At 39.0% G+C, this 24,673-nt stretch overlaps 1 protein-coding gene across 4 annotated transcripts in view; it reads right to left on the bottom strand.

The window, feature by feature from the left end:
- Positions 1–21,526, bottom strand: part of Dhtkd1 (dehydrogenase E1 and transketolase domain containing 1) — a 60,109-nt gene extending 38,583 nt beyond the window's left edge. For 3 of the 4 annotated variants that reach the window (XM_023708062.1, XM_023708061.1, XM_023708063.1), the window contains exons 1-5: positions 21,263–21,526; positions 5,846–6,001; positions 4,511–4,722; positions 3,726–3,920; positions 1,210–1,479 (exon numbers count right to left, since the gene is read on the bottom strand). In XM_023708062.1, the coding sequence (XP_023563830.1) occupies positions 1,210–1,479; positions 3,726–3,920; positions 4,511–4,722; positions 5,846–6,001; positions 21,263–21,419 (990 nt within the window). In that variant the 5' untranslated portion in view covers positions 21,420–21,526. The remainder of the gene's footprint in view (positions 1–1,209; positions 1,480–3,725; positions 3,921–4,510; positions 4,723–5,845; positions 6,002–21,262) is intronic. The other variant, XM_004647777.2, reaches the window with a different exon arrangement.
- Positions 21,527–24,673: the final 3,147 nt, after the last annotated feature.

The raw sequence follows: 24,673 nt of genomic DNA on the forward strand, positions 1-24,673 counted from the left end.
TCTTCTTCTTCTTCTTCTTCTTCTTCTTCTTCTTCTTCTTCTTCTCTTTTCTTTTCTTTTCTTTCTTTCTTTCTTTCTTTCTTTCTTTCTTTCTTTCTGGTATTGGAGATTGACCTCAGGACCTTGTATTTGCCCAGCAGGTGCTTATATTATTGAGTGATCTCCCTGGCCCCTGTATTTCTTCTTTTGAAAAGTGTCTATTCATTTACTTTGCCCTTTTGTTTACTGGATGATTTGCTTTTTGTAGTCTAATATTTTGAGGTAAGACACTCCTGTGCCTGGATAGGCAGAATCAATATCATTAGCATGGCTGTATTACCAAAAGAAATATAAATTTAACACAATTCCTATCAAAATACCAACATTTTTCACAGAACTAGAAGAAATAATACTAAAAGTTGTATAGATTGAGAAGAGACTCAAAATGGCCAAGCAATGCTAACTAAAACAAGCAAATCAGGCAGCAAAACAATTCCAGATTTCAAATAATAATATGAAATTACAGTAACAAAAACAGCATGCTACTAGCAAAAACAGAGATAAGACCAATGAAGAGAAGACACAGAAACAACCGCATGAACCTTCATCCATCAGATTTTTGACAAAGGGGCTAAACACAGGTTAGAAACAAGATAGCCTCTTTAACAAATGGTTCTGGAAAAACTAGCGATCTACATGCACAAGACTGAACTTAGACACATCTCTCATTCTATATTCAAATCAAATCAAAATGAATTGAAGATCTATATGTAAAAACAGAAACAACGGAACTGCTGGAAGATAAAACAGAGAAAATACTTGAAGCTATAGGCCAAGGCAAGGACTTCTTGAACAGAAGAAATAATAACCAAGCACAAGAAATTATACCAAGAATCAATAATGAGAGTGAAGTAAACTGAAAAGCTTCAGCATAGCAAAAGGCACACTTGCCCTTTCAGAGGAGAAGCTATGACAGCTGATACTCATCAATTAATTCATTAGCCAAGAAAGGAAAAATGCAGTGGGAATCCCAGGCTAAAGTCACTTGCTTTGAGACCAGACATCATATCTACTCTGAGCTTTCAAAAGCACCCCGAACCATCCTTTCCTCTAAACTGTCCTCTCATTTCCTCTTAAATGTCTGTAATCTCCTGTCAGATGAACAAACCCAAATGCTCTTTGCTCTTGGTTTTCCAAACCTCTTGCCTCCTTTCTTGAAGTTTCAAGTACCTGCAGGCAAATAACTTTGTCTCCTGGCCTAGCAGAGCCATCTACAGAGTAATCCCCATCCTGGCGAGACTGTTGCCGGCTCCGGGTTTTCCCAACAGCCACAGGGTTAACAGCCTCAAGGTGTGAGGGATTAGGCAGCATTGTCACGTGGAGTGGATGATGGGTTCCAAAGTCCAGATCCACAGAGGAGGTCAGGTGAGACAGGACATCTCCAGTGGCCAACGAATGTTCTGGAAATTCGCTTAAGCCTCGCATTTTCCGGAACATTAGCTATTATGAGGACAAATATAAGTTAGAGTGTATTTTGTCACAAAGTAGACTAGAGAAAAGGTGGTTAGTTTAAATAATGCAATAAAAATAAATTTTATATAAATGTTTCTGCAACTATTGCAAACATGCATTAGTTAAAGATAGGTATAGACTTCTAACTTCTGGGTTTCTTTGAACTATTTAGTAAGTTCAACATCAAATGAAATGCTAAAATTTGAAAAGGGGTCTAATGTGAGGCAAATGGTGAGTAATCTCTGCCTTGTAGTAAGCTAGATGACTTTTATTTTTTTGAGATGGGTCTTCCTGTGTAGTTCAGGCTGGCCTTGAACTCACTGTGTAGCACAGGCTGGCCTTAAACCCACAGCAATCTTCCTTCCTCAGCCTCCCCAGTTTTGGGATTATAGGTGTACTTCACCATGTCTGACATTAATAACTTAAAAAAAAAACTTCTTGAAAAACACCTGTCAGAATATATTTGCCAAAAGATCTTTGTAACAGTTTTGTTACAAAGGAGGAGCGGATTCCAATAGGATGGAGCACAACATCATGTAGAGAGAGGATAATGGACACTACTCAGCTTGGGTCAGATGTAAAGCCTCTACCTTCCAATTTGCAAGGTTTCTGTATAAACATTCTCCCACTTCTTAGTTTTCTATGATGTAGGTCCTACCCATTTTCAAAATGTAAAGTGTTAAAGGTCCTTAGCTAGTGAGTTTCAAATCAAGGCATTTACTATAATCACTGTATTATTCTAACATATCCAAAATTGATCCAAAATTTTCTGTCTTTTTTTTTTAACTTTTTATGTATTTAGTACAGGGTCTACAGGGTCTCACTACACAGAATAAGACTCGTAGCAATCCTCCTGTTTTTAGCCTCCCAAGCACTAGGATTATAGGTGCATGTCACCATGCCCAGTCTCAATCCAAATTTTTCTTTAGCTTCCAAAAGCTTCTCATTGACCTATCTACAAATGGGAATATATAATCACGCAGTATAGGCATATATGTTTCTCACAAACATGATAATTTATAATAGTTTCTGCATGCTTTGTCAGGGAAATTTAGGAATTTACATACCTCTCTGTAATCTTTTCAGTCTATATTCTACCTTTTCCAAGGTATTTGTCTTTTAAAAGCTGTTTATCAATGTAATAACATCAGAACTGAGGTATGAATAGAAGTAGTGAGTATAAGACTCAGACTCGACAGTATGTGTGAAGACGTGTGTGTGTGTGTGTGTGTGTGTGTGTGTGTGTGTGTTTTAAGGGACAGAAACTTGCTTCATTGCCAAGGCTGACCTTGAACTCCTGGACTCAAATGATCCTTTTCCCTCAGCATCCCAAGAAGCTGGGACCCCAAGCCTGTGTCTCCACACCCATTGAACACAACATACTTTTTCTAGATCTTCATGCTACTATGTACATTATTCTTTTAGCTTTGTTCACTGCACCTAATGAGTTAAATATCAGATCTCTATGATGTTACCTACTATAAAAATCTTCATTCTTGACTTAGGACTACAAAACAGCTGTGTTAGACCAACAGGAATCCCATGATCCATTCACTTTTAAACATTGTGGCTCTTCCTACTACCCATTTTTTTTCTGTTGGGATTATACTTGGACCCTGCACAAGCTAGGAAAGTGTTTTACCAGTGAGCTATATCCACAGATCTTGGGTGGTCTCAAGAGAAAATGTACTACTACTTTTTAGCACAATCTATTAACTATATACTCAGCAAATAATGGATCCATGGGTTCCAATATTATAAGGTAAAATGATGCAAATTTTTGTGTTATTTGAACAGTTGGTATTGAATGAAAAAACATGCTGCAAAGAACAGAATTTAGCTCTATATACATCATTCTTAGGATACAAACCAAAATTAAACTTCCCTGAGAGAATAAAGTATCTTGTATATTCTATACAAGAATATACAGGACAGCTGGGCATGGCGGTACACATCTGTAATCCCAGCACTCAGGAGGCTGAGGCAGGAGAATCACTGTAAGTTCAAGGCCAGCAGTGGCTACACAGTAAGTTGAAAGCCAGCCTGAACTAAGTAGTGAGACTTTGTCTCAAACAAACAAACAAAATGCACAATAAATTAATCCAAATACCATTTCTGTCAGCATTAATTTCCATCCTCTTAAAAAGATATCTCATACATGAAATACCTCCATCAGCTTTACATTTTTACTGTTGATTTTATAATTCTGGCAATAATATAGCAAGTAACTTTACCTCAGGAGGCAAATGAAGAAGGCCTGCCAGCAGATTCAGCCTCCCTCTATGGGGCATCCCAATGATGACATCGGTTACTCCACTGTATGCTGATGCTTTCAGCAGCTCGTGGAAGAAGCCCATCATGCTTTCAGCCCCTTCGCCTCCATAACGCTTCACCGTGGCAAACTTGGTGGCTAAGAAGTGATCAAACTCCTATGGAACATCCCAAAGACATATCAGCAGCTGGAAGCAGGCTAGTGGCTTGGGTGAAAGGCAGATGCATTTCTATGTGCTGTTAAAGACACATGTCATTCAGGTGCCCTTCACTGGGTGTGATTCCAGAGAGAAATGGGCAACCCAAGGTGGCTCTGACCTGCAACAGGGGCTGTAGGGAAGGACCCGAGGAAGGGGTAACATGCTTGTGAGACTCCTCTGTAGTGTGTGTTCTAGACGAGAGTCCAGGCCTTAAATCCCTATTGGCTCTCTCAAGACTTTGGTGTTAGCAGAGGAACCCATAGTATTACTTTGCTAAGGTAGGAGAAACCTTCCTGTTCTTGTGCGGCTGCTCTGTGATTATAGCCCTGGTAGAATTTGATTCTGCTAATCTGTATTGAGAGCATCTTGCATGCCCACATAGTATTTTAACCACTTTGAAAAAGAAAAATAAATTGAATCAATTAGGCAAGAGGGAGGGCTATAAGTCAGAGTCAATGCCTTCACTTCCACTCTGAAACAGCAGTGCACAGTACCTTTGTTGGAAATGGCTTAATCTATTCCACTGATAGGAGCTGCTACTTTTATACCTGAGATTCTAGCATTAGTTTTGATAGATGTTTTCTCTCTTCTGGGGTAAATATTTCCTTTTTCAGCTCTTCAAACCTCTTGGCAAACCAGTCTTTCTCCTCCTGGCTCTGAAGTTGGGCAGTTTCAACAGAAATTGGTCCACAGTAGATTTGGCTGAGATAGGTTAATACTTCCTCAAGAGAGGCCTCCTCCCTCCCCATGTTCAATAATCCTTGAAACAGAATTAGAGACATCAATATAAAGAATGATCAGCGGTGTAGCAATGAATTCTGGAATACACCAAAACACCATAATTCCTTCAATTCAGAGCACTTTACTGTTAATGACTTGAATCATTATTAAGACTTATTTACGTCCCTTCTGCTCTCCCTCTCTCTTTTTCTTCCTTCAGGTACTGGGGTTGGAACTCAGGGTCATTTTCATGTTTTGAAATGTGCTGTACCACTGAACTCAACACTCAGTCTTTCTACAATGCCATAATAAATAAGAGACAAGCCCTCAAGATCAGCATCAGTGATCCAGGGCTAAGTTTTTTTTTTTTTTTTTTTTTTTTTTGTTATGGTTTGTTTTCTTTTATTTCTTAGGCAAGGAAAGAAAATCAGGTAAAGGGATGTGGGTTTTGGGATGTATTTTAGTTACTTTTTACTCATTGCTGGGATAAAACATCCAAAACCTAAAATGAAGGAAGGAAAGGTTCATTTAGCTCAAAGTTAGTGGTGATTTTAGTTTATATTCAGCTGGATCCAAGGCAGAGTAGCACAGGACAGCCATTCTTGGTGGTAATGGAAAACAATATAGAGCAAAGGGAGCGGCAGCAGCAGGGGCTACTAGTAAGCTTCTCTCCCCTCTTTACATTATATGCAGGCTACTCTGGGCTGGGGCTGTACCACTCATACAATGTCTATGCCCTGCTCTTGCATAATGAGGATGTTTACAAAGTAAGAATCCTGGCTCTCTGATGAGTCACTTAATTAAACTGTTAAAATTCTCAAGTGGACACAATGTGTCAACCAGTGTAAGATGGAAGCAAGACCTGGATCCTTAAGATCTCTGAGTCCCTTTCCCTAAGTCTGTAAAAGAAAGAAGACAACTATTCTATAGTGTGTGTGAAAATGATTTGACATAATATGTACAAAGCAGGTGGCACAGAACAGGAGGTTGCTATGTTTTTAATGCAGAGGAAATGGGTCCTTTCAGAACATGCTAGAACCTCAGGACTGATCTTGGCTGATGGCCACTGAACAGCACAGACGCCTCAGCTTCCAGAGTACCCAGGTTCTTCAGTCATGGGCAGGGAATCCCTGGGGGCTCTGATCTCCACACAACTCCCTTACCTGTGGTGCGGAAGGGGCCTTGTAGGGTCTGCACAAGGGCCTGGATCTCAGGCACACTGTCTGGAGGGGTGTGTCCAGCAAGGAGGGGGTTGATTTGAGCAGCTTTATGACCATGCTCACAGTAGGCTGTCACCAACCTAGCAAGGCCATGATCAACTAAAAAAAGGAAAGAAAAAGTACTGTTAAGTAGATGTCCACAGACTATGAAAACCATTTTCCAAAGATCTTGCAGATTTACATATTTTAATGCACGTTTTACAGCCCCCCCTTTGCCAGTAGTTTCACAATAACACTTATCAGAATGCAGTAAACCTATTTTGTTAAATTTGTCTCATGACAGCTAACAAAACAGAATAGGACCACAAATAAATATGACTAAACATTAAAAGGAAACACCCCAAATTGAAAGTTACTCTCACAATGTTGAGATTATATTCACCATCTTCTTTCTTTGTTATCTGAGCTATCTTACGTTAAAAAATAGATACAGGTAAAACTATAAAATCAATATCACACTGTCCTATTTCTTTTTTTTTTTTTTTTTTAAACATTTATTTATTGTGTGTGTGTGTGTGTGTCCAGCTCAGCCCACCAGGGGGCGAGGCTGGCTGGCATGTGGTGCTGGGGGATCGAACCGTGGTCCCTGTGCTTTGCCAAGCTTGTTCCATGTAGGTGCTTTAGACCACTGAGCCATCTCACCAGCTCCCACACTGTCCTATTTCTTAAAGACTTTTGGTACAGTTATTTTATAAAATTGTAAACTAGGAAAGGTCCATAATTCTTTGTCATTCACACAATGAAAAGAAACTTCCACAGAAAGCCAAAGATGAGTGATGGCTTGCTCTCCTTAAGCAGGGGGTGGAGGGTTATCTTTGCCTTTCAATGAATCCAATTCTATCTTAGACCATTTTTTTGAGAGGCATAAAGAGATTTATTAGGTAGAATTTAAAATGTACACACACAGGGCCAGACATGGTAGCATTCCCCTGTAATTCTAGCACTTTGTAATCACAGCATTTGGGAGGCTGAGGCAGGAGTATCACCACAAGTTCAAGGTTAACCTGTGCTGGCCTTGAACTACACAATAAGAACTACACAATGACCCTCTCAAAAAACAACAACAACAACAACAACAAAAAAAAATACACAGCACAGCCTGAAGGCCCTGAGGACAGGAAGGTTATGGTTAGGGATTGAGGTTTTATGTAGACTTGGGGGTATCTTCAAGATGAGTGAGCCAGCATGTGCATTCCTAGTATCTTACACCATTTTATATTGATCCCCAAAATGTTTTTCTCTTATTTTCCTAATGAAGATCTTAAATTTTGAAAAAAAATTTCTTCATACTCATACTTAATGAACTTTCAGTTTGTTAATAGTATTCTTGTACAAACTCACCACAAACCCTAAAAATCAACAGATCTACTATTGAGGGCATAGTTTTTAGCAATTAAAAATTTTTGTGTATTTTCAAACTCCTCCAAGTGTTAGCATATTTTTAAAATTTCACCTATTTTATGAACAAGTAATGTCATGCAGTTATTTTAGAGCCACATATTTGCTTAGATTTGTATCTTATGCTTGTCACAGGATTAGTGAGATGTATGGAATATTACGGGACATATTTTCCTCAATATAGCAGTTAGCTGGATACATAATATGTCAATATTCTGTTATCCTTGGTTTATTTCCTGAGTCATGGGTGCTTGGCATATCCCTCTGATGGAAGAGATACACTCTTATTTTTCAAATAAAAATCCTGGGTTTATTTTGTTTTTTGCTTTTGAGACAAGGTTTCACTGTGTAGTCCAGGATGGCCTTGAGCTCACAGCCTCACCCTACTTAGTGCTGGGATTACAGTCCTATGCCACCCCTCCCAGCTTCTCTGATTGCACAAAATAGCCAGAGTTGGTCTTTCACTTCTGACTAAAATAACCTAACTAATACAAACATGTTTTTTTTTTTAAATTATGATAGGAATACCTGCCAACATCAATTACTTTATTCTCTGCTATAAGTAAATGTGGTAGGGGTCATTGAATAGATTTTATTTTTAAGAAGAAAAGTGCTCATGTTAGCCAGCATGGAATACACTGCCAAATAACTGAAACTAAATCGGTGTTTAAATTAAAAGTCAGTATAGGTATTTTTGATCATCTGGTCAGAAACAGCCAGCCTCCCATCAAAATACTGCAGAGCACATCCACAGATCATTTTCATTCAAGACTACAGATGCTCAAAGCAAGTTAGCACTAGAAGTCTCTAAAGATATTAGCGACTTCAAGAATGGTAATTTCACAACTAAATCTCTTTCAACTCTATTAAAGTGAGCCGGCTGTGCCCAGCTGCACCTCAAGAGCTTAATATGTAACCAATGGGGAAGGTCAATTGACTTTGTACCAGAATACCACATCCTGAGGCATAGACTCAGATCTAGTCCAAGCAAGAGTGTTCACCTTTTATCACACTGTCTATTCCCATCTCAATTATGACAGTTTCTGAAAAGAAATCTGTTTTACCAGATATGTTCCTTATAAAATAAAACTACAAGAAACTTTAAATAGGAAACTTATTCTGATTCCTTCAGGGTTTTCATGTATCATTTCTTAAATCATCTCCAAGATAGATGAGTCTGGGTCATGAAGCAACAATAAATAAATACTGAGCATTTATTGAGCACTAACTTTCAGTGTACACCCTGAACTGAATCCTTTTTACACATACTGTCTTACTTCATCTTTTAAACAACACTCTATCAATGTTTTTATCTACATAAGGGTATGTTGAGCCCAAAGAAAGAAATGACTTGGAAAAGTAGTCCAAAATAAAAAAGCTGGAATTTGAACTCAAGTGTGTTTGTCTTCAATTCTGTTGTTCTGTCTGCTATAATACAACAAAAGTTGGAAAGGGCAGTCCTGAGCCTATAGCAAAAGGGACTGGGGAACTAGATGTCAGTAAGGCATTTAAAAAAAAAAGTCATAGAAATGTGGCTATAACTCAGTAATAGAGCACTTGCCTGGCATGTGTGAGGCCTTGGTATAAATCCCTGCTAATTGGAAGGCTAAGTCAGAAGGATCTCTTGAGCTTAGGAATTCAAGACCAGTGTGGGGAAATATGAGATCCTGTTTTTTTAAAAAAGAAAGAAAAGCATAGAAAACACATCCTAGCACTCAGGTGGCTGAGGCAGAAAGGTCATCATGAATTCCAGGCCAGCCTGCACTACATAGCAAGACACTATCTTAAAAAGATAAAAAAAATAAAAAATAAATAAAAAAGAGATTAGAGGCTAATAATGTCTTTAGCCTTTTTTGGTCTGCATTTGTGTTCCAGAATTACCTACATTTTCAAAAATCCCTACTGCATTCACATTTTCTTCTTTTCCTTCATAACTTCAGTAGTTTTCTATTTTTTTCCAGTATGCAGCATCTTTATGGTCTCACTCCAACCACCAAAGCTCAGAAAAGAAGCTGGTAACCACTCTAAATAACATTTATAATCTTATGAGAAGGATTTTTTTTTTTTTTGGCTGGCTTAGGCTGCCTTAAGGGCAGGTCTGGTGCAGCATGTGGAGCTGGGGATCAAACCATGGTCCTCTGCACTTGACTGTTTGCCCAAGCAGGCTATTTAAACCATTGAGCTAACTCACAAGCCCTCATTTGTAATCTTATGACTTCTAGGGTATCTCCCAATAGACAGTAAAGTCTGCCATTTCTTTTTATAACAGATACACCAAACCTTGTGTGATAAAATTTATAATTGTTCATAATTCAGTGATCTGAGGAACTGGAGACTGAACTTGGTGTTCATATCCTGAGCTACATTCCTAGTCTTTTTTTTTTTTTTTAATTTTGAGAAAGGGTCTCCCTAAGTCCCTAAATTACCCAGTCTAAGCTTGAAGTCATGATCCTCATGCTTCAGCCTTTATTCATAAACCTCTTGAATTTTATTTCTATTTATTTATTATTTTTATTTAATTTTTTCATGTGGGTTACAGAGGTATTGGGCACAGGAAGTATCAAGCTACATCAATATCAATAAGACAAGAAATCGGGCTGCTGAGATGGCTCAGTGGTCTAAAGCACCTACTTAGAACAAGCTAAGCTAAGCAAAGCAAAGCACAGGGACCGCGGTTCAATCCCCCAGCACCACATGCCAGCCAGCCCCGCCCCCTGGTGGGCTGAGCTGGCCACACACACACTAAATAAATAAATAAAATAATTCCAAATTTCTAAAAAAAAAAAAAAAAGACAAGAAATCAAAGACAGCTTTCGGGACCCCTCCACCCCTCAAGAACCAGCTCAAGTCCACCACGTGAGTGAGAACTTCTGCCTTGCTCTCAGGACCCCTCCAGACCCAGACCAAGCCCAGGCCCTGGAGTGTGTGAGAGCTTCTGCACTCCCCTGTGCCCGCTGGACCTCTCTGGACATAGCCCAGGCCCTCTACGTGAGTGAGAACTTCTGCCGCACTCTCTGGACCCCTCCAGACCAAGCCCAAGTGAGGGCACAATCAATGTGTGGGAGAGCTTCCGCACTACCATGTGCCCAAAGGACTTCTGCGGAACCATCCCAAGCCCACTTGAGTGAGACCTTCCTCCATGCTCTAGGGACCCTACAGCCCTCTGGATCCAGCCCAAGCCAGTCCTGTGCACTTGTGGGACCCTCCAGACCCAGACCAGGCCCTGCAAGTGTGTGGAAGAGCTTCTGCTGTACCCTGCACCCCATGGACCCCTGCAGACCCAGCCCAGGCCCGACAGAGAGGCCTGAGGTGAAATGCTGCAGCGGAAGTCCCTGCAGAGAGACTAGGGGATAGAACCACCCAGCTAATCCAGGAGCAGAACATCTTGCCAGAGGGGAACAACAGGTTCACTTGCAAGGGGTTCAGCAGGAAGGAGCTGAGCATAGCAGCCAGATCCAAGCCAGACACAACAGGATGAAATCAAACTTTTTAGATCTGCACCTGAATTTCAGTAAGTGCTAAGGTTATAACTGCATGAAAGCTCTACACCAAAGGTCAGAGGACAGTGCTATACAAAGTGACAAAGAGAAGGAGCAAAATGCAATCTCAGGCCCAGAGCCCACCTAGAAAAAGTACAGAGGACACTAGCACAGAAGAAATTCTGTATCACACAGCTGAAATATCTGAATCAATAGTGTCTGATGTAAAAAAACAAATGCAGAAAGGTATAGAGGAAATCAGATCAGAAAGAACCTCTGAAATTTAATAGCATCTGAAGAATCAAATGCAGAAACATATAGAGGAAATCAGATCAGAAATAATTGCTGTAGAAAAAGAATTAATAACTGCTTCTAAAGAAGACACTGATTAAAAAAGTAGAGATTACAAAAATGATGGATGCCTTGAATGAGCAATAGAAGAAAGAAATAGATCACATGAAGCAAAGTCAAAGAGATATAGAGGAACTTAAAATTTCAATCATAAGCTTGCAAAACCGTCTGAGAGAAAGAGAAGACAAAGTTTCAGATCTAGAAGATGCTGTTGCACCTAGTGAAAAGGTAAGAAAAGATCTCTTAAAAACAACTAGGATGCAGGAAAAAAATAATTCATCACCTGCAAGACAATGCAAAGATGAACAATGTGAGACTAATAATCATCAATGAGAAAGAAGGAGTCAATACAAATGATATAAAAAGAATATAGGCAGAAGTAATAGCAGAAAACTTCCCAAATATGAGGAAACAATCTGACATTCAGGTAACTGAAGCATACAGAATTCCAAATAACATCAAATCAATTAAAAATACACTGAGACATATAATTGTCAAGATCCCAGAAATCCAGCACAAGACCAATATACTGAAAACCACGTGAGAAAAGAAACAGATCACATTTACAGGAAAACCCATCAGAATAATGGCAGACTTCTCTTCAAAAACCATGAAGGCAGGAAGAGAATGTAGCAGAGTACTTCAAGTCCTCTATGAAAACAAATCCAGCCCAGACTACCATACCCTGCAAAACTCTCTTTCAAGTTTGATGGAGAAGTAAAATACTTCCATGACAAAGAACAACTAAAGAATTTCATGATGACAAAGCCAAACCTACACAGACTACTAAAAGGTGATCTAGAGTGGGACCAAAATGATCAGAACTCCACAAAAGAGAAGAGAAGGATCCACTAAATAGGGCAAACAATTAAACACAGGAAAAAAGGGAGTAAACAACAGTAGGTAAATAATGTGTCAATAGTAAGTCAATACATCTCAATTATTACCATTAATGTAAATGGACTCATTTCACCAATTAAGAGAAATAGACTGGCACAGTGGACTAGGAAACAAAATCCAACAATATGCTTTATACAAGAAACACATTTAACTCATAAAGAAATTCAAAGGCAGAAAATCAAAGGATGGAACACAATACTCCACACCCAGCACCTCAGAAAAAAGCAGGGGTAGTAATGGGGTTCTCAGACAGTCTCAACTTCAAACCAAGAATGATCAAACAAAATAAAGAAGGCTACTATATACTGGTTAGGGGAAAAATTCAACAAGAAGAGGTAACAGTTATGAATACATATGCACCAAACATGAGAGTGCCATCCATATAAGATGAATCTTAATGGCCATGAAAAATCTAATATCCAATACCACAATTTTAACAGGAGGCCCTAACACCCTCTTATCCAAAAAGATAGGTCAAGAAGACAAAATATTAGCCAAGAAGTAGTGGAACTAAACCAGAGCTTGGAACAAATGGACTTAGTGGACATATACAGACTGTTCCATCCAACCACAGCTGAATTTTTTTCTTCAGTTGCACATGAGTCATTTTCTAAAATAGACCACATACTGGTCCATAGGTCATGCTTAAGTATATGTAAGAAAACAGAAATTATCCCATGCATATTATCTGACCATAGTGCAGTGAAACTGGAAATAAACAAAAAAGGAAACCAGAAAAACCCCAGAAATACATGGAAATTAAACAAACTCCACTCACTAAACCATGGGTGACAGATGAAATTAAACAAGAAATTCAACAATATCTACAATTCAATGAAAATTTAAGCACAACTTACAGGAATTTTGGGATGCAATGAATGCATTTCTCAGAGGGAAATTCATAGCTGTGAACTCATTAGGAAAACAGAATGGGAACAAATAAACACCCTAATGCTGCACCTCCAACATCTAGAAAATGAAGACCAAACCAAACCTAAAGCCCAAAGATAGAAAGAAATCATAAAGATTAGAGCAGAAATTAATTCAATTGAGATGAAGAAATCAGTTCAAAAAATTAATGAATCAAAAAGCTGGTGTTTTGAAAGATTAAATGAAATTGATAAGGCCCTAGATAACCTCATTAAAAAGATGAAAGAAAAAAATACAAATACAAGCACTAAGGAATGAAAAGTGTGTAATCACCATAGACCCAGTGGAATTCAGAAGATTATCAATAGCTACTATGAGAATCTTTACTCTCACACAATAGAAGACACTGAAGAAATACACAGGTTTCTAGAAAGGTACAAATTACCAAAACTAAATTAAGACATAAGAACTCTCAATAACCCAATAATAGCCAATGAAATACGAAATGTAATAAAAAGCCTACTGAAAAATTAAAGTCCAGGTCCTGATGGGTTCACAGCCGAATTCTAATAGAAATTTACAAGATATAATCACTATACTCCTCAAATTCTTTAATGAAATTGAAGAGGAAGAAATCCTCCAAAAATCATTCCTGGAGGCAAGTATTATACTGATACCAAAACCAGGGAAAGATGCAAATAAAAAAGAGAACTACAGGCCGATCTCCCTCATGAACATAAATACAAAAATTCTCAGTAAAATCTTAGCAAATAGAGTACAGCAAATCATCAAGAAGATTATAGGGGCTGGAGAGATGGCTCAGTGGTCTAAAGCACCTACTTGAAACAAGCTTGGCAAAGCACAAGGACCGCGGTTCAATCCTCCAGCACCACATGCCATCCAGCCCCGCCCCCTGGTGGGCTGAGCTGGCCACACACACACACACACAATAAATAAAAAAAATATAATAAATAAAAATAAATAAATATTTAAAAAAAAGAAGATTATAAACCATGACCAAGTAGGATTCAGCCTAGGGATGCGAGCATGGTTTAATATATGCAATTATATAAACATAGTATACTATATCAATATAGCCAAATCTGAAAACCACATGATAATCTCAGTCAATGCAGAAAAGGCTTTTGACAATGTTCAACACTCATTCATGTCCAAAGACCTACAGAAAATTGGAATAGATGGCCTCTACTTCAATCTGATAGAAGCCATTTATGACAATCCCATGCTTAACATAATTCTAAATGGGGAAAAACTGAAATCATTTATTATCAGATCTGGTACAAGAAAATGATGTCCTCTATCACCACTCCTATTCAATATAGTTCTGGTATCATTAGCTAGAGCCATTAGACAAGAGAAAGAAATAAAAGGAATAAGAATAGGTAAAGAAGAAGTCAAATTATCATTATTTGCAGATGACATGATACTTTACTTGGAAGACCCAAAAAACTCCACCAAGAAGCTATTAGAATTGACACATAAATTCAGTAGCATAGCAGGATCCAAAGTCAATACCCACAGGTCAATAACATTCCTCTATACGGATAACAAACACACTGAGAGGGAAATTAGAGAAACAATACCTTTACAATAGCACTGTGGAAAATGAAGTACCTTGGGATTCATCTAACTAAAGAAGTCAAAGATCTCTTCAAGGAAAATTACAGTACAGTAAAATTACTTTTTTTACAGTACTGAAAAAAGATATCATAAAGGATTTAAGAAGATGGAAAGATATTCCCTGCTCCTGGATAGGAAGAACTTTCATTGTGAAGACGGCCATACTCCCAAAATTGCTGTACAGATTTAATGCAATCCCTATCAAAACACCACCAACATGCCTCACAGTCCTAGAGAAATCATTTCTAAAATTTATTAGAAACCAGAAAAGACCTAGAATAGCAAAAGCAATCCTGGGCAACAAAGGCAAGGTAGGAGGCATTACAATTCCTGACTTGAAATTATGCTACTGTGATAAAATCAGCATGGTACTGCCAACAAAATACACCTGAGGATCAATGGACTAGAATAGAAGATGCAGAAGCCTCTATAAACACACTTAGCCACCTGATCTTCGACAAAAGGTCCAAATGTGCTTAGTGAAAGAAAGATAGCCTCTTTAAGAAATGGTGCTGGAAAAACTGGCTCTCTACATGCTGAAAACTAAAACTTGATCCAGTACTTTCACCATGCCCTAAGCAAAAGTCAAAATGGACTGAAAATCTAAACATTAAAACAGAAACACTGTGGCTGGTGAGATGGCTCAGTGGTCTAAAGCACCTACTTAGAACAAGCTTAGCAAAGCACAGGGACCATGGTTCAATCCCCCAGCACCACATGCCAGCCAGCCCCACCCCCTGGTGGGCTGAGCTGGCCACACACACACACACACACACACATAAATAAATAAAACAAACAAACAAAAAAACAGAAACACTAAATCTCCTAGAAGAGAAAGTAGGAGAAACTGTTGAAGACATAGGGGTAGGCAAAGACTTCATCAACAAAAATTAAATTGCATGGGTAATACTTGAAAGAATTGAGAACTGGGACCTTCTCTTATTGAGAAGTTTTTGCACGTCAAGAGAAATTACCAACAAAGTGAAAAGGCAACTCACAAATTTGGAAAAAATCTTGGCTAATAAGCACTCAGACTAAGGTCTACTCTCTAGAATTTATAAAGAACTAAAAATCATTAGGGCCTCAAAATTTAAAGACCCCTTCCAGAAATGGGCTTCTGAGATGAACACACACTTCTCAGAGGATGAAATTAAAGAAGCGAATAAATATATGAAAAATGCTCCATATCACTAGCTATCCGTGAATTGCAAATTAAAACACACTGAGATACCATCTCACCCCAGAAAGAATGGCTATCATAAAGAAATCACCCAACAACAAATGTTGGTGAGGCTGTGGGTAAAAAGGAACACTTCTCCACTGCTGGTGGGAATGTAGATTGGTGCAACCATTATGGAAATCAGTGTGGAGACTCTTTAAAAAACTAGAACTGGAAGTTCCATTCAAACCAGCAATCCCCCTACTGGGAATTTTCCTAGAGAAACTGAAAATGTCATATCATAGTGATATATGTTTACCTATGTTTTATAGCAGCACAATTTGTGATAGCCAAATCTTAGAAACAACCAAGATGCCTGTCACTTGAAGAACTGATGAAAAAATGTGCTATTTTTATACAATGCAGTATTTTTTTTAATTTTATTTATTTATTTATTTATATGTGTGTGTGTGTGTGTGTGTGTGGCCAGCTCAGCCCACGAGGGGGCAGGGCTGGCTGGCATGTGGTGCTGGGGGATTGAACCTCGGTCCCTGTGTTTTGCTAAGCTTATTCTAAGTAGGTGCTTTAGACCACTGAGTCATATCACCAGCCCCTACAATGCAGTATTACTCAGCTATAAAGAATGATAAACTTGAAGTGTTTATATTTAAGTGGACACCAATTGAAGATGTACTCATAAGTGAAATAAACCAGACCCACATGTGTAAATATCATATAATCTCCCTAGTATAAGAACTCAAAATAAGAAATAAAATAGAAAGGTATAACACAATTAAAAGGAAAGGGAGGGGCTGGGGAGATGGCTCAGTGGAGTAAGTGCTTCCCTGGCAAGTACAAAGGCCTGAGTTCAATCCCTGGTTCTGAAAAAAAAAAAAAAAAAAAAAGGAAAGGGAGAACTTGAGAATTAGACAAGAAAGAGAGGGAAAGGAGAAAAGCTAGAAAACACGACAGGGGCAAAGCCATACATTTATATGCACAATATTGTTAAGGCAATGATCCTGAGACTCTTCTGCAGGTTTTTGAAACTAGTAGTTAATTGTTAGGATTCTCACCCTGACTAACTATATATGCTGATACCTGTGAACTAAGCTACTGCACTGAAGATAACAATGTGTAATACTAGGGTCATGCTTGGAATGTCTGTCATTCTGGTCTTCTAAATACATACTGCTTGTCATGACATACCAGTTACTGCCATACTGTCTCTCCAGTGTTTGTTTTTAAAAAAAGGTTAATAAATGAAAACAAGAGAGAAGAAAAAAAAGTCATAGGATTGTCCTGCTACAATGCTGCATATAGTTAGATTTTGAAATTTCTGTGTAAAAATATGTAATTGCTTATTCCTATTTTTAAAATATTTTTTAATTTTTATTTTTTCCTCCATATTCATTAGGGAATTAAAGTTTAACATATCTACACTTAATGGAAAATACATGTTCTATGCTATGTCTAAGATGTTTGATACTCAGATAGATAGTGAGGTTTTGCTCAACTGCCTATGTTGTGGGGTAATAATAATGAAGTTCTCTTCTGGAGGGTTAACAACCTAACTTTGCTGACCAAAATTAGAGAAAAAGGAGGGCTGCAAGGAAAGCCAACATTTTGGCCCTAGCCTTTCAAGGTCAGTGAAGACTGAGGACATAGGAGAACCTATCCTGTAATATTATATAGCTCAGTTTTGGCCCAAATTTTCTGATCATGGAGATTATGGGTCCACAGAGGAGGGTGACTGACTATGTAGAGTGTGCCTAAGGAGAGTCACATGGAGAGAAAATATTCTCTCAGACTTTCACAGAGAGCAAATTGATCAAGCAATGGTCATGACTCCTCCACATGGCTGACACTGACAAAAGATCTACAAACTGATATACAGGGTTTCGGGATAAATCCTGAGGGGATTTGACTCTGCTTATCAGGTGTAAAAGTTACATTTCTTTTTATGTAGGTCTTGCTTTATCTTGGTGTTAATCATCCAGAAGAAAAGTATAAAAACAAAGTATAAAAAGTAAAGTCATATTAATATGCTGAGTTGTAAAAGGCTCAAGTCAACAACTTCTGATATTGCCAGTCCTATGGAAAAATCCACTACTATTATGGACTACTGGAGTATATTGGAATATTTTGCTGAATTCACGTACCTACAATATTTAAATGATAAAGGAATACCCTTCTCTGACAAAACTAAACAAAAACAGGGGAAACAAATGAATGACCATTTTGTATCTGCATATTCAAAATAGTTAGAACAGTCATACAGCTGCTTTCTCTTAATTAAATGAATAGAAAGATTTGTTCTAAAAGTGTTTGTGGGGCCAGGGAGATAGCTCAGTGGAATAAGTGCTTGCCTGGCAAGTACAAGGTCCTGAGTTTGATCCCTGGTACACCCCCAAAAAAAGTTCATAGTTGTACAGCAATTAACCACTAAGAAGAATATATGCAGTGTATTATTTGTTGAAACTGTACTTTCGATTTGATTTGAAACTGTCTCATTGCTATATATTTATCAATAAAACTTTGAAAAGAAAAAAAAATAAAAATAAAAGTGTTTGTGGACAGGATATCATATCTGCATCTTGTACAATAAATAACCACTGAGACAACAATATGCAATGTATTTATTATTGAAACTGTCCTACTAATCGGTTTTGAAACTGTCTGATTGCTATTTATTTCTCAATAAAATTATTAAAAAATAAAGTTAAATTCTAGTTTTATTACACAAAAAAAGAAATAGACATTTTGCTTTTCAGTCTTAACATCTTTATAGTTAAAGATGGTAACTCACTCTTGAATAGCCATAGACAAACAAGACTTATGACATTTAGGAGGAAATGGTGCTGTCAAAGAAATCTCAACTCTGGAGAAAAAAACTAAGCAAAACAAAAATTGTAACTGATGATGCCTGAGGTAATCTTTAATTTCTTAATCTTATCAAAATAAAACAGGGAGTGGAAGGTGTGTGACCTTGAAGGAGGCTACTTGATACTCTCCACTGCCATGTAAACTATGACCATCAAGATGCCAGATATGAAAAGAATCCATGAGGCCAAGGCAAGGGAATGGACAGAGGGCAGACTTAGGGAGCTAAATAAACTAGTGGACTTAACATATGATTGCCTCAAACAGCTGCTACTGTTTCCTTCTAACAGGCTTTGGAATGTGGTTTGAGCCAGTGGCTGCTCTGCATTTCTTATTCTTTCTAAGGATAAATGAGTTTTCTTTGTATAGCTAATGTGTGTACATAGAGTGGGTGGGAGGTCACATAGTTCCATTCCTGACTAGCCTCAGCCAGCCTTGGCAGAGAGGATTGCACAAAGTCCAGAGATAATGACTGAGCCAGATTCAGAGGACACAGGAGATGACCAAATTATAGAGAACAGGAGGTTAGAGAGCCTAGCAGCCTACCTGCTTTCTCTTTTCTTTTTCTTTTTTTATTTGTGAGTGTGTGTGTGTGTGTGTGTGTGTGTGTGGCCAGCTCAGCCCACCAGGGGGCGGGGCTGGCTGGCATGTGGTCCCTGTGCTTTTTTGCTAAGCTTGTTCTAAGTAGGTGCTTTAGACCACTGAGCCATCTCACCAGCCCCCTACCTGCTTTCTCAACACCAAATTTCCTCTTCTCTCAGGATAATTTTCAGCTAGTATATGGTCACTCTGGGTAAAGACAATGCTTCCCAGTCTCCTTGCTGACACACACAGATATTGATCAAGTGCTGATTAGTGCAACATATTGGTAGTGATATGTGCAACACTCTTCTCCCCTTTCTCCCATGCAACCTGGTAGGAGATAATAATCTACACAAAGACTTCTGATAATTGAACATGCCTGTCACAGCACCAGCACTCTGGAAGGCTGAGGCAGGAGGATCACAACTTCAAGCTTAGACTGGGTAATTTAGGGACTTAGTGAGACCTTCTTTCAAAATTTAAAAAAAAAAAAAAAAAAGGCTAGGGATGTAGCTCAGTATATGCATACCAAGTTCAGTCTCCAGTACCTCAGATCATTGAATTATAACCCGGTAGATATAAAGAGGAACACCTGAGAACAGACACTGTAAACATTTAAATCACTTAATCTACATCTGAGCCTCCTTCTTTTTCTTTCTCTCTCTCTTCCCTTTCTTACTTCTGAAATGCCGTTTCACATGTGGTCCAGGCTGAGATTTGAATTTACAGAATCCGCCTGCCTCAGGCTCCTGAGTGCTAGCATTACAAGTATTTACCAACACACTTGGCTTCCACAATTGCGTCTGAGAACAACTGACACAAACTCTGAGGGGACAGGAGGTGTGGCTTTGTAGGAGAAAAAGCCATGGGTTTCTTCCCCAACACAGGGGTGTAATATTCTAAACACTCATTTACAAAGTGAAATTAAATATCTACATCTGACAGTCTAGTTGGCCAAAGTGTTTGCACTTAAAAGAGAAAAATGAAGTTTTTGTCCCCTTACAATCTCCTCCTCCTCCTCCTCCTTCTCCTCAGTACTGGAGATTGATCTCAGGACCTTGTACTTGCCAGGCAAGTGCTTATTCTACTGAGCTATCTCCCCAGTCCTCCAAATAGTTTTTCTAACAACCAGTTTGTATTCACGTATTCTGTGAAAACTGAATAATTTTAGTGCATAAATACAATACTCAACATTACTTTCTCTCATGTGTGTGAGACAGAGATTCCAAAACCTGATGTTGAAGTCAGTGAATTCATGAAAACCACCAGCAATGGGGCTCTAAGTTCCACAGTCTCAAATTCTAAAATTAAAGTGAAAGGTTAGGTGAAAGAGTCAAACAGTTAACAATGCCCTCTATGGTCAGTATGAACTGCCCTCCTCATCTGCACATCTCCACCCACACAGCCTTGGAGCTGGTCCTGGAAAGTATCTTTTGGGTAACTCCAGGGTTGGGCCATTCTAGAACTTCTCTTTTTTTATGGCCGAAGAGAGCACAATTCCCACACATTCAATTGTTAAGAGTATCTCTCATTTGAGTGAGGCAAAATACAAAGAAAATGATAAAGATGAATAGAAAGGGACAAGGGGATAGAACTTGTCCAATGGGGAAAGGATCCAAAGGACCTAGGATAGGGGGAAGGACACGGATAAGTGAAATGAAGCATATGCCATTTTATACAGGCACCTAATAACCCAAATCGGTGTAAACATAAGTCACAGCTTTGACGAAAACAAACTGAGGAAGGGAAAGGAGGGACAAGCGATGAAGATAAAACAAAAGCAACAACAACAAAAAACTGCACAAGCACAGACACACACACGTGCGCGTATTGCTGTAATATATACTCTCCAAGATGATTGTAAACTACATAAATTTCAAATATGTGCTAACAAAATGAAAAATGGGACGGGAGAAAGAAATCCCTAAAACTAAGCCAGAACTAGCAAAACAAGGCTGAACCAACGTTAGGACCCCAACTTCATGGATCCCCAGCTACACTGGCTAACCAGGGAATGACCCTGGTCCTGAAAAGACCCACGCCCACATTTCCGTGTCTCCTGGCTGGGCCCCCTCCTGCGCGTCCCCATCCAGCCCAGACCTGAGGTGCGTGCCGGGCCACCCCGGGGCTCCTGGCTCTGGGTTTTGCTTGGAGGGCAGCCGTAGACACCCCTTTCCGTCTGATAGCCGCGCCGCAGGAAGAGCGAAGAGGCCCCGCCAAGGGCCGTCCTTGCTAAGGACGCAGTGGCTGAGGCCATGTCCCAGGAGACCCCAGGCCCGAGGACCTCTGAGGGAGGGCGCAGGGCAGCTGCTGCAAGAGTTTCAGGGTGGTCCTGGGCGGAGCAGGGCCGAGTGAGCGCAGTCAGCAAGATCAGAGACCCGCCCCGGGACAACGCCCCCGTGCCTTAATTGGCTGAGGGCGACCCTCTGAACCAATCCGAGACTGGAGTCGACGGCGGCTCTGTCCTCACCATGGGGGCGGCACAGCCCGACGCGACTTGGGGGCGGTCTCGGGGGCCAAGGCCACGCTATACTATCTGCGCGAGCCAGGAGGGGTGGAGCCTGTGGGTGGGGCTTGTAGAAAGGGAACTGCGGGCTCCCTCTGGCAGCAGTCTCTCCTGTAGCAGTCTCGTAACCTGTGTTAGCCCTTCGGTTGGAAGCCTCAGAACGTAACAGTGATGATTGTACTTCAGTAGGACAAAACAAGGAACCAGAAAGGAGAGGTTGTTTGTGGGAATAGGATAGTTGAACATTTTCCCTCTTTGTCTGAAGAAAAGTCGAGGGAGAAAGAAGATAAGGAAGAGGCACCTGCAAGATAGGTATAGAGTTGAAATCAAAAGTAATTGAATGTGGACGATTACAGCAGGGTATAAATGCTTGGGATATTTAAGATTCTCCTCTGGTCCGTATCTGGTCACGTCTCTGAGTTTTATGTCAGTACCCCACTTTATCTTTGTCAGGATGGTGGGGAGCATAATCAGGCACAGAGCACTAGGTGAGGCCACTGTTCCAGCGAATAACTTTTCAATCTGTTTTCCTCAAGTTCATTGAGTTTTTCTTAAAACCACTGTTTTAAATTCTTCTGAGAGTTTCTTCATACAGATTATTATCTGACCACCTTATTTTGAATCTTAAATAAAGTTATGGTTCACTGCAAGCACTGATACTTGTTGGTGTGCTATAGTGTCTGTGGAGTGAAGGATCAAGACTTTATTCCAGTTTTCCTAGTCTGGGTTATGTGTCCCTGCCTTTCCAGCATGCCTAAGCACACTTCTTCTTCTTCTTCTTTTTTTAAAATTAATTTTATTGAGAAACAAATAGCAATGAGACAGTTTCAAAACAGGTTAGTTACTTGATGGAAGATACCTGTTCCATGTTATGCCTAAGATATTCGATATTCAGACAGTTAGAGTAAACCGAACTGCATATGTTGCAGGGTAATAATAATAAGCTTCTCTTCTGGAGCGTTAACAACCTAAGTTTGCAGATCAAAAATTGGAGAAAAGGAAGGGCTGCAAGGTCAGCCAACATTTTGGCTCTAGCCTTTGAAGGTCAGTGAAGATTGAGAACATAGGAGAACTCGTACTGTAACATCAAGTAACTCAGTTGTGCCCCAAATTTTCTGATCAAGGAGATTATGGAGCAGCAGAGGAATGTGATTGATGATGTATAGTGTGCCCAAGGAGAGTCACATGGAGAAAAAGCTTTGTCTCAGGCTTTCACAGAGAGAAAACTGGTCAAGCATTGGCTGTGACTCATCCACATGGCTGACACTGACAAAGGATCTACAAAGTGCAGTACAGGGTTACAGGATAAATCCTGAGGGGACTTGACTGACCTTATCAGATACACAAGTTACATTTCTTGTTATATAGGTCTTGCTTTATCTTGGTCTTAACCATTCAGCAGAAAAGCATAAGAATGAGGTATATAAAGTAAAGCCATATTAATATGCTGAGCTGTAGAAGGCTCTAGTCAACAACTTTTGTGGATAACCCACTACTATTGTGGACTACTGGACTGTGTTGGATTGTTTTGCTGAATTCAAGCACCTATAATATTTAGATGCCAATAGAATACTCATCTCTGACAGGACTGAACTGGAGAGGGGGGATACAGAGGAAGGACCATTTTGTATTTGCATATACGGAATAGTTAGGATAGACGTACGGCTGCTTTCACTTGGTTCAGTGAGAGGAAGGTTTTGTAGTAGTTATATTTGGACAGGATGTCCTGGCTGCTTCTTGTGCTGTGGATGACTGCTGAGAAGATAACAATGTACAATGTATTAATTATTGAAAATGTCCTATTAATCAGCTTGGAAAGTGTCTTATTGATATTTGTTTCTCAAAAAAATAAGAAAAACAGGTTAGTAGAATAGTTACAATAATCAATATATTAAATATTGTTGTTTTCATAGTAGTTATTCATAGTACAAAATGCAGACATGATATCCTGTCCAAACACTATTAGTACAAATCTTTCTTCTCACTGAATTAAGAGAAAGTAGCTGTGTATCTATCCTATCTTGAATATACAGATACAAAATGGTCATTCATTTGTATCCCCTTTTTTTGTTTAGTTTTGTTAGAGAAGGGTATTCCATTGTCATTTAAATATTGTAGGTGCATGAATTCAGCTAAAAATTCCAATATACTCCAGTAGTCCATAACAGTAGTGGGTTATACATAGGACTGGCAATGTTGGAAGTTGTTGACTTAAGCCTTTTACAGCTCAGCATATTAATATGGCTTTACTTTTCATACCTCATTGTTTATACTTTTCTGCAGGATGATTAAGACCAAGATAAAGCAAGACCTATATAACAAGAATTGTAACTTTGTATCTGATAAGGTCAGTCAAGTCTCCCCAGGATTTATCCTGAAACCCTGTACCACAGCTTGTAGATCCTTTGTCAGTGTCAGCCATGTGGATGAGTCATGACCATTGCTAAGCAGACTTCTTATTTTCTCTGACCATGGAGTCACTTCCGCTATTTTATATGAATAGCACCCAAGTCCAGGTTTGCCAATTTTGTGGTGGTCTGTGTCCCTGTTTTTTGTTTTTTTTTTTTTTAATTTTTTTTTTTTGAAATTTTATTTTATTTTATTTTATTTTTTTCCAAAGTTTTATTGACAAACAGATAGCAATGAGACAGTTTCAAATCATATCGGAAGGACAGTTTCAACAAATAATACACTGCATATATTCTTCTTAGTGGTTAATTGCTGTACAAGATGCGGACTTGTGATCCCATTTACAAACACCATTAGAACAAATCATTCTATTCATTAAGAGAATGCAACTATATATCTATCCCAACCTCTTTGAATACACAGATACAAAATGGACATTCATCGGTATACCCCATTTTTTCTAAGTTCCGTTATTGAATATTATAGGTGTGTAAACTCAGCAAAATATTCTAAAAGAGTCCAGTAGCCCATAATAGCATTGGGTCTTATATTTAACTGGCAATGTCAGAAATTATTGACCTGAGTCCCCCACAGCT

Source organism: Octodon degus, unplaced genomic scaffold (genome assembly GCF_000260255.1).
Source record: "Octodon degus isolate 3935 unplaced genomic scaffold, OctDeg1.0 scaffold00324, whole genome shotgun sequence".
Classification (NCBI taxonomy): Eukaryota; Metazoa; Chordata; class Mammalia; order Rodentia; family Octodontidae; genus Octodon; species Octodon degus.